At 45.9% G+C, this 14765-nt stretch overlaps 1 protein-coding gene across 3 annotated transcripts in view; it reads left to right on the forward strand.

Annotated features, from left to right (window-relative positions):
* The first annotated feature begins 1745 nt into the window (after positions 1-1745).
* Positions 1746-14765, forward strand: part of LOC141162668 (uncharacterized) — a 193508-nt gene continuing 180488 nt past the window's right edge. Inside the window, exons 1-4 of one of the 3 annotated variants that reach the window (XM_073649016.1) lie at positions 1746-4323; positions 4375-4509; positions 12749-12827; positions 14250-14494. In XM_073649016.1, coding sequence (XP_073505117.1) covers positions 2391-4323; positions 4375-4509; positions 12749-12827; positions 14250-14494 — 2392 coding nt within the window. In that variant the 5' untranslated portion in view covers positions 1746-2390. Of the gene's footprint in view, positions 4510-12748; positions 12828-14249; positions 14495-14765 lie in introns of all 3 variants that reach the window. The other 2 variants (XM_073649014.1, XM_073649015.1) reach the window with 2 other exon arrangements.

Below are 14765 nucleotides of genomic sequence, written 5' to 3' on the forward strand. Positions count from 1 at the left end.
TCTACAAAATGATACAGTACTTGGAAATTCTAGGCCAGTAAGCTTAACCTCTACTGTGGGTAAAATCCTGGAGGGTTTCCAAAGAGATGCTATACTAGAGTATCTGAAGAAGAAGAACCTCATGACCCAATATCAACATGGGTTTACGAGGGACAGTTCCTGTCAGACTAATCTGATCAGCTTTTATGAGGAGGTAAGTTCTGGACTGGACCAAGGAAATGCAGTGGATGTTGTGTATATGGACTTTTCAAAAGCTTTTGATACGGTTCCACACAAAAGGTTGATACATAAAATGAGAGCAATGGGGATAGGGGAAAATATATGTAAGTGGGTTAAGAACTGGCTCAGTGATAGGAAACAAAGGATGGTTATTAATGGAACACACTCAGGCTGGGTCACAGTTAACAGTGGGGTACCACAGGGGTCAGTATTGGGGTACCACAGGGGTCAGTATTGGGCCCCGCTTCTTTTTAACATATTTATTAATGACCTTGTAGGGGGCATACAGAGTAATATTTCAATGTTTGCAGATGACACTAAACTCTGCAGGGTAATCAATACAGAGGAGGACAATTTTATATTACAGGAGGATCTATGTAAACTAGAAGCTTGGGCTGATAAATGGCAAATGAGCTTTAATGGGGATAAATGTAAGGTAATGCACTTGGGCAGAGGAAATAAAATGTATAATTATATGCTTAATTGTAAAACACTGGGCAAAACTGTAACTGGGGGGACTGCAATACCAAGACAGGTTATTAGAGGACTGGGGGGTCTGCAATACCAAGACAGGTTATTAGAGGACTGGGGGGTCTGCAATACCAAGACAGGTTATTAGAGGACTGGGGGGTCTGCAATACCAAGACAGGTTATTAGAGGACTGGGGGGTCTGCAACACCAAGACAGGTTATTAGAGGACTGGGGGGGTCTGCAATACCAAGACAGGTTATTAGAGGACTGGGGGGTCTGCAATACCAAGATAGGTTATTACACTTGGGGTTATTTACTGTGGAAAAACGAAGGCTTAGGGGGATCTTATTACTATGTACAAGTATATGAGGGGACAGTACAAAGACCTTTCTACTGATCTTTTTACTCTGAGGCCAGAGACGGGGACAAGGGGGCATCTTCTACGTCGGGAGGAAAGAAGGTTTAATCATAATCACAGACGCGGATTCTTTACTGTAAGAGCAGTGAGACTATGGAGCTCTCTGCCGCATGATGTGTAATGAGGGATTCACTACTAACATGTAAGAAGGGCCTGGACGCCTTTCCTGAAAAGTATAATATTACAGGTTATAAATACTAGATTCCTTGATAGGGCGTTGATCCAGGGAACTAGTCTGATTGTCGTATGGAGTCGGGAAGGAATTTTTTTCCCCAATGTGGAGCTTAGTGTTTGCCACATGGGTTTTTTGCCTTCCTCTGGATCAACATGTTAGGCTATGGGGTGAACTAGATGGACTTAGTCTCCCTTCAACCTTAAAACTATGTATGTTACACAGAGACGGCCTAACAGCATGTAGATTGGCTGCATTGCAGCCTTTCAACAAACTTTATTCGGCTGAGATGAGACTGAATGAGAGGCTGGGATTCAATGAGGAAGACGTACGGGACGCTCTCTACAGATGTCTGCAGCTCCTCACATCACAGAGACCTGGTGACTCCCCTCCTCCATATTACACTCCCTGTCAGGGATCGAAATCTGCAGAAAGTGAAAGTGAAAGGGACAGAGACATTGTATAAGAATCTGACACTCACAGGCAAGGAAGAGGAAGCAGAGACTGGGGGCTCCATGGTCAGAGACGTGGGGCTCAGGGATCAAAGGCTGCACAATATAGTCCTCCTGATCCTACACGGACTGAGCAATCACCAGGGAAGGTGAGAAGAATCAAAGAACAGATAAGTCAGAGGAAGTGGAGGAGCAGAGACCTGAGGAGCAGGGACGTGAGGAGCAGCGACCCGAGGAGCAGCGACCCGAGGAGCAGGGACCCGAGGAGCAGGGACCCGAGGAGCAGCGACCCGAGGAGCAGGGACCCGAGGAGCATCGACCCGAGGAGCAGAGACCCGAGGAGCAGAGACCCGAGGAGCAGGGACGAAAAGAGCAGAGACCTGAGGAGCAGGGACCTGAGGAGCAGAGACCCGAGGAGCAGGGACCTAAGGAGCAGGGACGAAAAGAGCAGAGACCTGAGGAGCAGGGACCTGAGGAGCAGAGACCCGAGGAGCAGGGACCCGAGGAGCAGAGACTCGAGGAGCAGAGACCCGAGGAGCAGAGACCCGAGGAGCAGGGACCCGAGGGTCTGAGGAGAAGGTGACAACGCCCAGAGAAAAGGCTGACATACTGGAAAATCCAGGTATCCAAAGATACCTCCAGAAACAGAGCAGGTGAGATGTCTGCAGATAATGGAGGTAAAGCAGCAGAGAGGGAAGAGACCTTACCTGAGGAGAAGAGGAACACTGAGGATGGATCAGGTACAGCACCATCTGCAGGAGAGAGGAAAGAGACCTTACCTGAGGAGAAGAGGAACACTGAGGATGGATCAGGTACAGCGCCATCTGCAGGAGAGAGGGAAGAGACCTTACCTGAGGAGAAGAGGAACACTGAGGATGGATCAGGTACAGCGCCATCTGCAGGAGAGAGGGAAGAGACCTTACCTGAGGAGAAGAGGAACACTGAGGATGGATCAGGTACAGCGCCATCTGCAGGAGAGAAGGAAGAGACCTTACCTGAGGAGAAGAGGAACACTGAGGATGGATTAGATACAGCGCCACCTGCAGGAGAGAGGGAAGAGACCTTATCTGAGGAGAAGAGGAACACTGAGGATGGATTAGATACAGCGCCATCTGCAGGAGAGAGGGAAGAGACCTTATCTGAGGAGAAGAGGGACACTGAGGATGGATTAGATACAGCGCCATCTGCAGGAGAGAGGGAAGAGACCTTATCTGAGGAGAAGAGGAACACTGAGGATGGATCAGGTACAGCGCCATCTGCAGGAGAGAGGGAAGAAACCTTACCTGAGGAGAAGAGGAACACTGAGGATGGATCAGGTACAGCGCCATCTGCAGGAGAGAGGGAAGAGACCTTACCTGAGGAGAAGAGGAACACTGAGGATGGATCAGGTACAGCGCCATCTGCAGGAGAGAGGGAAGAGACCTTACCTGAGGAGAAGAGGAACACTGAGGATGGATCAGGTACAGCGCCATCTGCAGGAGAGAGGGAAGAGACCTTATCTGAGGAGAAGAGGAACACTGAGGATGGATTAGATACAGCGCCATCTGCAGGAGAGAGGGAAGAGACCTTATCTGAGGAGAAGAGGGACACTGAGGATGGATTAGATACAGCGCCATCTGCAGGAGAGAGGGAAGAGACCTTATCTGAGGAGAAGAGGAACACTGAGGTTGGATCAGGTACAGCGCCATCTGCAGGAGAGAGGGAAGAGACCTTATCTGAGGAGAAGAGGAGCACTGAGGATGGATTAGATACAGCGCCATCTGCAGGAGAGAGGGAAGAGACCTTATCTGAGGAGAAGAGGAGCACTGAGGATGGATTAGATACAGCGCCATCTGCAGGAGAGAATGAAGAGACCTTATCTGAGGAGAAGAGGAACACTGAGGATGGATTAGATACAGCGCCATCTGCAGGAGAGAGGGAAGAGACCTTATCTGAGGAGAAGAGGAACACTGAGGATGGATTAGATACAGCGCCACCTGCAGGAGAGAGGGAAGAGACCTTATCTGAGGAGAAGAGGAACACTGAGGATGGATTAGATACAGCGCCATCTGCAGAAGAGAGGGAAGAGACCTTATCTGAGGAGAAGAAGAGCACTGAGGATGGATTAGATACAGCGCCATCTGCAGGAGAGAAGGAAGAGATCTTATCTGAGGAGAAGAGGAACACTGAGGATGGATTAGATACAGCGCCATCTGCAGGAGAGAGGGAAGAGACCTTATCTGAGGAGAAGAGGAACACTGAGGATGGATTAGATACAGCGCCATCTGCAGGAGAGAGGGAAGAGACCTTACCTGAGGAGAAGAGGAACACTGAGGATGGATTAGATACAGCGCCATCTGCAGGAGAGAGGGAAGAGACCTTATCTGAGGAGAAGAGGAACACTGAGGATGGATTAGATACAGCGCCATCTGCAGGAGAGAGGGAAGAGACCTTATCTGAGGAGAAGAGGAACACTGAGGATGGATCAGGTACAGCGCCATCTGCAGGAGAGAAGGAAGAGACCTTATCTGAGGAGAAGAGGAACACGGAGGATGGATCAGGTACAGCGCCATCTGCAGGAGAGAGTTACAGAGACACTGAGGATGGATCAGGTACAGCGCCACCTGCTAGAGAGAGTTACAAAGACACTGAGGATGGATCAGATACTTTGTCATCTACAAAATGTAACTTTACAGAAGGATCAGGAGATCAGGCGGATTCTGGGCGACCTGCAGCCGAGCTGGATCCAGAGCCGTCTACTTCACAGCCAGGAAATATGAGACCAGGTCAGTGTGAAGGTGAGAAGTGTAATGTGGTGTCAGCGGATAGAAGGGAGACGTGTCAGCCTGGGGGCATCGTACTGTGAGGGGCACTAAGGGGGCATCACTATATTGTGGGGGCAATAAGGGGGCATCTCTATATTGTGGGGGCAATAAAGGGGCATCACTATATTGTGGAGGCAATAAGGGGGCATCTCTATATTGTGGAGACAATAAGGGGGCATCACTATATTGTGGGGGCAATAAGGGGACATCACTATATTGTGGGGGCAATAAGGGGGCATCACTACATTGTGGGGACAATAAGGGGGCATCACTATTTTGTGGACAATAAGGGGGCATCACTATGTTGTGGGGGCAATAAGGGGGCATCACTATATTGTGGGGGCAATAAGGGGAATCACTATATTGTGGGGGCAGTAAGGGTGCATCTCTATATTGTGGGGGCAATAAGGGGGCATCTCTATATTGTGGGTGCAATAAGGGGGCATCACTATATTGTGGGGGCAATAAAGGGGCATCACTATATTGTGGGGGCAATAAAGGGGCATCACTATATTGTGGAGGCAATAAGGGGGCATCACTATATTGTGGGGGCAATAAGGGGGCATCACTATATTGTGAGGGCAATAAAGGGGCATCACTATATTGTGGGGGCAATAAGGGGGCATCTCTATATTGTGGGGGCAATAAAGGGGCATCTCTATATTGTGCGGTAAATAAGGGGGCATCACTATATTGTGGAGGCAATAAGGGGGATCACTACATTGTGGAGGCAATAAGGGGGGATCACTACATTGTGGGAGCAATAAGGGGGCATCACTACATTGTGGAGGCAATAAGGGGGGATCACTACATTGTGGGAGCAATAAGGGGGCATCACTACATTGTGGGGCAATAAGGGGGCGTCACTATATTGTGGAGGCAATAAGGGGGCATCACTACATTGTGGAGGCAATAAGAGGGGATCACTACATTGTGGAGGCAATAAGGGGGCATCACTACATTGTGGGGCAATAAGGGGGCATCACTATATTGTGGAGGCAATAAGGGGGCATCACTATATTGTGGAGGCAATAAGGGGGCATCTCTATATTGTGGGGGCAATAAGGGGGCATCACTATATTGTGGAGACAATAAGGGGGCATCACTACATTGTGGTGGCAATAAGGGGGGATCACTACATTGTGGGGGCAATAAGGGGGCATCACTACATTGTGGGGGCAATAAGGGGGCATCACTATATTGTGGAGGCAATAAGGGGGCATCACTATATTGTGGAGGCAATAAGGGGGCATCTCTATATTGTGGGGGCAATAAGGGGGCATCACTATATTGTGGAGACAATAAGGGGGCATCACTACATTGTGGTGGCAATAAGGGGGGATCACTATATTGTGGAGACAATAAGGGGGCATCACTACATTGTGGTGGCAATAAGGGGGGATCACTACATTGTGGGGGCAATAAGGGGGCATCACTACATTGTGGGGGCAATAAGGGGACATCACTATATTGTGGAGGCAATAAGGGGGCATCACTATATTGTGGAGGCAATAAGGGGGCATCTCTATATTGTGGGGGCAATAAGGGGGCATCACTATATTGTGGAGACAATAAGGGGGCATCACTACATTGTGGTGGCAATAAGGGGGGATCACTACATTGTGGGGGCAATAAGGGGGCATCACTACATTGTGGGGGCAATAAGGGGGCATCACTATATTGTGGAGGCAATAAGGGGGCATCACTATATTGTGGAGGCAATAAGGGGGCATCTCTATATTGTGGAGGCAATAAGGGGGCATCACTATATTGTGGGGGCATCACTATATTGTGGGGCAATAAGGGGAATCACTATATTGTGGGGGCAATAAGGGGAATCACTATATCGTGGGGAATAAGGGGGAATCACTATATTGTGGGGGCAATAAGGGGGCATCACTATATTTTGGAGGAATTAGGGGGCATAACTACATTGTGGAGCAATAAGGGGGCATCACTATATTGAGTTGTCAATAAGGGGGCATCACTATATTGTGGGAGCAATAAGGGCAAATCACTATATTTTGGGGGCAATAAGGGGGCATCACTGCTGTTTAGAGGCATTAATGGGACATCCTCTCTGTGTTGGGGCATTATTATGGGGGCACTATTACACAGGGGGCGCTGTATTATGGGGTGCTGTATTATGGGGGCGCTGTATTATGGGGGCACTGTATTATGAGTTTGCTGCATTATGGGGGCACTATATTATGGGGGCGCTATTACACAGGGGGCGCTGTATTATGGGGTGCTGTATTATGGGGTGCTGTATTATGGGGGCGCTGTATTATGGGGGTGCTGTATTATGGGGTGCTGTATTATGGGGGTGCTGTTACACAGGGGTCTCGATCTGTTTGCAGTGTTATCTGTGGGGTAGTGACCACTGCACAGTGATAGTTTTCTCTGCACCCCGTGACATTATCTCTGTGTGCGGCATCGATATTACAGACTCAGTAATGGAGCAGCCGGAGGGGGTCAGAGTTCATGGGAGGTCGGGGTTCAGGGGAGGTCGGGGTTCAGGGGAGGTCGGGGTTCAGGGTCCGGAGAGTGAAGGTAAAGGAGAAAGCCGGATCTGTGCAACATAAAGAGATTATTCTATCTTCATATATTAGAGGTGAATTGTCTGTTACATTATTTCTAAACCTGTAAAAATGAAGAAAGACTCAACCGTATATATATACTGTGTATACGGAGTCACCTATATATACTGTGTATACGGAGTCACCTGTATATACTGTGTATACGGAGTCACCTGTATATACTGTGTATACGGAGTCACCTGTATATACTGTGTATACGGAGTCACCTGTATATACTCTGTATACGGAGTCACCTGTATATACTCTGTATACGGAGTCACCTGTATATACTGTGTATACGGAGTCACCTGTATATACTGTGTATACGGAGTCACCTGTATATACTGTGTATACGGAGTCACCTGTATATACTGTGTATACGGAGTCACCTGTATATACTGTGTATACGGAGTCACCTGTATATACTGTGTATACGGAGTCACCTGTATATACTGTGTATGCGGAGTCACCTGTATATACTGTGTATGCGGAGTCACCTGTATATACTGTGTATGCGGAGTCACCTGTATATACTGTGTATGCGGAGTCACCTGTATATACTGTGTATACGGAGTCACCTGTATATACTGTGTATACGGAGTCACCTGTATATACTGTGTATGCGGAGTCACCTGTATATACTGTGTATACGGAGTCACCTGTATATACTGTGTCTACAGAGTCACCTGTATATACTGTGTATACGGAGTCACCTGTATATACTGTGTATGCGGAGTCACCTGTATATACTGTGTATACGGAGTCACCTGTATATACTGTGTATACGGAGTCACCTGTATATACTGTGTCTACAGAGTCACCTGTATATACTGTGTATACGGAGTCACCTGTATATACTGTGTATGCGGAGTCACCTGTATATACTGTGTATACGGAGTCACCTGTATATACTGTGTATACGGAGTCACCTGTATATACTGTGTATACGGAGTCACCTGTATATACTGTGTCTACGGAGTCACCTGTACATACTGTGTCTACGGAGTCACCTGTATATACTGTGTCTACGGAGTCACCTGTATATACTGTGTCTACGGAGTCACCTGTATATACTGTGTATACGGAGTCACCTGTTTATACTGTGTATACGGAGTCACCTGTATATACTGTGTATGCGGAGTCACCTGTATATACTCTGTATACGGAGTCACCTGTATATACTGTGTCTACAGAGTCACCTGTATATACTGTTTATACGGAGTCACCTGTATATACTGTGTATACGGAGTCACCTGTATATACTGTGTATACGGAGTCACCTGTATATACTGTGTATGCGGAGTCACCTGTATATACTGTGTATGCGGAGTCACCTGTATATACTGTGTATACGGAGTCACCTGTATATACTGTGTATGCGGAGTCACCTGTATATACTGTGTATACGGAGTCACCTGTATATACTGTGTATACGGAGTCACCTGTATATACTGTGTATACGGAGTCACCTGTATATACTGTGTATGCGGAGTCACCTGTATATACTGTGTATACAGAGTCACCTGTATATACTGTGTATACGGAGTCACCTGTATATACTGTGTCTGCGGAGTCACCTGTATATACTGTGTATACGGAGTCACCTGTATATACTGTGTCTACGGAGTCACCTGTATATACTGTGTCTACGGAGTCACCTGTATATACTGTGTATACGGAGTCACCTGTATATACTGTGTATACGGAGTCACCTGTATATACTGTGTATGCGGAGTCACCTGTATATACTGTGTATGCGGAGTCACCTGTATATACTGTGTATACGGAGTCACCTGTATATACTGTGTATGCGGAGTCACCTGTATATACTGTGTATACGGAGTCACCTGTATATACTGTGTATACGGAGTCACCTGTATATACTGTGTATACGGAGTCACCTGTATATACTGTGTATGCGGAGTCACCTGTATATACTGTGTATACAGAGTCACCTGTATATACTGTGTATACGGAGTCACCTGTATATACTGTGTCTGCGGAGTCACCTGTATATACTGTGTATACGGAGTCACCTGTATATACTGTGTATACGGAGTCACCTGTATATACTGTGTATACGGAGTCACCTGTATATACTGTGTATGCGGAGTCACCTGTATATACTGTGTATACGGAGTCACCTGTATATACTGTGTATACGGAGTCACCTGTATATACTGTGTATACGGAGTCACCTGTATATACTGTGTATGCGGAGTCACCTGTATATACTGTGTATACAGAGTCACCTGTATATACTGTGTATACGGAGTCACCTGTATATACTGTGTCTACGGAGTCACCTGTATATACTGTGTATGCGGAGTCACCTGTATATACTGTGTATGCGGAGTCACCTGTATATACTGTGTATGCGGAGTCACCTGTATATACTGTGTATGCGGAGTCACCTGTATATACTGTGTATACGGAGTCACCTGTATATACTGTGTATGCGGAGTCACCTGTATATACTGTGTATGCGGAGTCACCTGTATATACTGTGTATACGGAGTCACCTGTATATACTGTGTATACGGAGTCACCTGTATATACTGTGTATGCGGAGTCACCTGTATATACTGTGTATGCGGAGTCACCTGTATATACTGTGTCTACGGAGTCACCTGTATATACTGTGTATGCGGAGTCACCTGTATATACTGTGTATACGGAGTCACCTGTATATACTGTGTATACAGAGTCACCTGTATATACTGTGTATACGGAGTCACCTGTATATACTGTGTATACAGAGTCACCTGTATATACTGTGTATGCGGAGTCACCTGTATATACTGTGTATACGGAGTCACCTGTATATACTGTGTATGCGGAGTCACCTGTATATACTGTGTATGCGGAGTCACCTGTATATACTGTGTATACGGAGTCACCTGTATATACTGTGTATGCGGAGTCACCTGTATATACTGTGTATACAGAGTCACCTGTATATACTGTGTATGCGGAGTCACCTGTATATACTGTGTATACGGAGTCACCTGTATATACTGTGTATGCGGAGTCACCTGTATATACTGTGTATGCGGAGTCACCTGTATATACTGTGTATACGGAGTCACCTGTATATACTGTGTATGCGGAGTCACCTGTATATACTGTGTATGCGGAGTCACCTGTATATACTGTGTATGCGGAGTCACCTGTATATACTGTGTATACGGAGTCACCTGTATATACTGTGTATGCGGAGTCACCTGTATATACTGTGTATACGGAGTCACCTGTATATACTGTGTATACGGAGTCACCTGTATATACTGTGTATGCGGAGTCACCTGTATATACTGTGTATGCGGAGTCACCTGTATATACTGTGTCTACGGAGTCACCTGTATATACTGTGTATGCGGAGTCACCTGTATATACTGTGTATACGGAGTCACCTGTATATACTGTGTATACGGAGTCACCTGTATATACTGTGTATACGGAGTCACCTGTATATACTGTGTATGCGGAGTCACCTGTATATACTGTGTCTACGGAGTCACCTGTATATACTGTGTATGCGGAGTCACCTGTATATACTGTGTATGCGGAGTCACCTGTATATACTGTGTATACAGAGTCACCTGTATATACTGTGTATACGGAGTCACCTGTATATACTGTGTATATGGAGTCACCTGTATATACTGTGTATACAGAGTCACCTGTATATACTGTGTCTACGGAGTCACCTGTATATACTGTGTATGCGGAGTCACCTGTATATACTGTGTATACGGAGTCACCTGTATATACTGTGTATACGGAGTCACCTGTATATACTGTGTATACGGAGTCACCTGTATATACTGTGTATGCGGAGTCACCTGTATATACTGTGTATGCGGAGTCACCTGTATATACTGTGTCTACGGAGTCACCTGTATATACTGTGTATGCGGAGTCACCTGTATATACTGTGTATGCGGAGTCACCTGTATATACTGTGTATGCGGAGTCACCTGTATATACTGTGTATACGGAGTCACCTGTATATACTCTGTATACGGAGTCACCTGTATATACTGTGTATGCGGAGTCACCTGTATATACTGTGTATACAGAGTCACCTGTATATACTGTGTATGCGGAGTCACCTGTATATACTGTGTATACGGAGTCACCTGTATATACTGTGTATGCGGAGTCACCTGTATATACTGTGTATGTGGAGTCACCTGTATATACTGTGTATACGGAGTCACCTGTATATACTGTGTATACGGAGTCACCTGTATATACTGTGTATGCGGAGTCACCTGTATATACTGTGTATACGGAGTCACCTGTATATACTGTGTATACGGAGTCACCTGTATATACTGTGTATACGGAGTCACCTGTATATACTGTGTATACGGAGTCACCTGTATATACTCTGTATACGGAGTCACCTGTATATACTGTGTATGCGGAGTCACCTGTATATACTGTGTATACAGAGTCACCTGTATATACTGTGTATGCGGAGTCACCTGTATATACTGTGTATACGGAGTCACCTGTATATACTGTGTATGCGGAGTCACCTGTATATACTGTGTATACGGAGTCACCTGTATATACTGTGTATGCGGAGTCACCTGTATATACTGTGTATGCGGAGTCACCTGTATATACTGTGTATACAGAGTCACCTGTATATACTGTGTATGCGGAGTCACCTGTATATACTGTGTATACGGAGTCACCTGTATATACTGTGTATACGGAGTCACCTGTATATACTGTGTATGCGGAGTCACCTGTATATACTGTGTATACAGAGTCACCTGTATATACTGTGTATGCGGAGTCACCTGTATATACTGTGTATACAGAGTCACCTGTATATACTGTGTATGCGGAGTCACCTGTATATACTGTGTATGCGGAGTCACCTGTATATACTGTGTATGCGGAGTCACCTGTATATACTGTGTATACAGAGTCACCTGTATATACTGTGTATACGGAGTCACCTGTATATACTGTGTATGCGGAGTCACCTGTATATACTGTGTATGCGGAGTCACCTGTATATACTGTGTATGCGGAGTCACCTGTATATACTGTGTATACGGAGTCACCTGTATATACTGTGTATACGGAGTCACCTGTATATACTGTGTATGCGGAGTCACCTGTATATACTGTGTATACGGAGTCACCTGTATATACTGTGTATGCGGAGTCACCTGTATATACTGTGTATACGGAGTCACCTGTATATACTGTGTATACGGAGTCACCTGTATATACTGTGTATACGGAGTCACCTGTATATACTGTGTATATGGAGTCACCTGTATATACTGTGTATACGGAGTCACCTGTATATACTGTGTATGCGGAGTCACCTGTATATACTGTGTATACGGAGTCACCTGTATATACTGTGTATGCGGAGTCACCTGTATATACTGTGTATACGGAGTCACCTGTATATACTGTGTATGCGGAGTCACCTGTATATACTGTGTATGCGGAGTCACCTGTATATACTGTGTATGCGGAGTCACCTGTATATACTGTGTATACGGAGTCACCTGTATATACTGTGTATGCGGAGTCACCTGTATATACTGTGTATACGGAGTCACCTGTGTATAACGGTTATCTCTCGGGTCCTCCAGGTGATATAGAGTCTGGACACCATGGAGAAACACAGAAGCCCCCGGAGGACGAGTCTCCACCATCTAGTAGAGGACAAGGGTGAGCAGCTTTTTTTTAAATTATCAAATTTTTACAGAATTCAGTTCCTCAAAAATATGATGACCCCGCAGGGTCCCCCAGGCCTCGCTCCAGCGTCTCTGTAGATTGTTGTCCTAGTAATAAAGGTTCCCAGTAATAGATTTCTGGAATCCTCCTTCATAATTCAATCATACAGTGCACAATCATGAACCCGCAGTTCTTGACTCCCCTTTTTGACAAACCATTGCTTCTTCACTTTAAAGAAAGCCAACTTGCTCCTCCTGCTTTCTAAATAAAAGAATAACTTTTGGGCGGCCTGATAAAAGGCCTTTGTATTTGTTAAATCATTTTTATAATAAATACAGTAATCTGTTGCTGATCACTAAAAAGGGATAATTTTTTCACTCCTAGTTGAGAAGCCAGTGCTTCTTCAAATTCAAAGCAGCCAACCTGTTCCTGCATCCTACATAAAGGGATAGTTTTTGGGTGCTGTAACAAAAAGCTATTGTTTCTTCCTTTAGCAAAGAACAAATCCCTTGCTACTTCCCATACAGGGATTCTTTTTGTACTACCGCATGTGGATCTATACTAGCCCCCAATCTTCCATGCACCAGTTATATCACTGTGCATCCCTAGGGGGTAGAAGAGACTTTAGCTTCCTCTAGAATCAGGGCCCAGACTGGAAAACACCTCTGTAGCCCCTGAAGACTGGGAGAAACGTGTGAAGAAAAGGTGGAAGAACAGAAGAAGGGAATAGAAAAAAGAGCGAAGAGTAAAAAGAAGAAAAATGACAAAGGAGAGGAGGAGATTGGAGAAGAATGAGAGAACAAGAGATGTAAAGAGAGAAAAAGAAGGAAAAGGAGAGAGGAAGAGGGGGAGACTGGAGAAGAGTGAGAGAACAAGAGAAATAAAGACAGAAAGGTAGAAGAGGGGAGAAATGGAGAACAGGGCACAAGGTTCAGCGCTGCTTAGTTGACCCCATTTGTGACAGCACAGCGCCATCCTCTCGTCACATCTGATGGAATTTAATATGGAGACATAATACTGAGCGTCTAGTGCCGGAGTGAGACCGGGCAACCAGGGGCCCAATCCTCAGATAAATGCTAATATTACCGGATCTTCAGTCTCGAGTTTCCCTCCAGCACATTCACCGTACAGCCCCTGCGTTTGCTGCAGTTTCACACATTGTTGACGTTTTTTTTGCAGGTAAATAGTAAGTTTCATCCAGAATCCCAAGTGTCCATCAGGAATCAGTCTAAACACCGTGCCGTGTCTGTATATAGGGCATCAGGTGACCGTGTCCATGGCTCATACAGGGTGGGGGCCCACCGGTGGATTCACCGGTCCTTCTGCCGGCCTGTCCTGTCCTGCTGAATCATTCACATATATATCTGTGTGGACGTCTCATCATTTGCTGCAGATGCTTTTTTCCTTCTTTTCTAGATTGAGGAATAACGATGGAGATAAATCTGTGGGATTCGTCTACTGGGAGAAGACTCCGGATATAATATCACTGATTAATCGGCTGTTACTTGATATCTGCTCTGGCTGTGTAATGCCGGGCTCACCGGAATATGAGAGCGACTGGACAATTGTGGAAAGACTCAGTCCGGTCATAATGATCTTCCGGTCACAGACCCCTGCGTCCTCCCTGCGGAGATTCCTGGACGTCTGCTCCCGCACACACGGTACGAGACGTCTCCTGAGGGATCCGGGTATCCGGCATAACTGCCTGTGTGATGGGGGATGTGGGGGCACAGTGGTGTAAGTTATGGGGGGAGCTGTACTCTGTGTATACTTAGGATGTGTATTAGATACAATGATGGGAGTAGTAGTCCTCCTACCTGATATATTGTGTCGCTGTGAATGATGGGAGTAGTAGTCCTCACACCTGATATAATGTGTACTAGGTACAATGATGGGAGTAGTAGTCCTTCTACCTGATATATTGTGTCGCTG

The sequence above is a fragment of the Phyllobates terribilis genome, unplaced genomic scaffold (assembly GCF_046119375.1).
Source record: "Phyllobates terribilis strain yellow unplaced genomic scaffold, ASM4611937v1 Scaffold_9__5_contigs__length_417890890, whole genome shotgun sequence".
NCBI lineage: Eukaryota > Metazoa > Chordata > Amphibia > Anura > Dendrobatidae > Phyllobates > Phyllobates terribilis.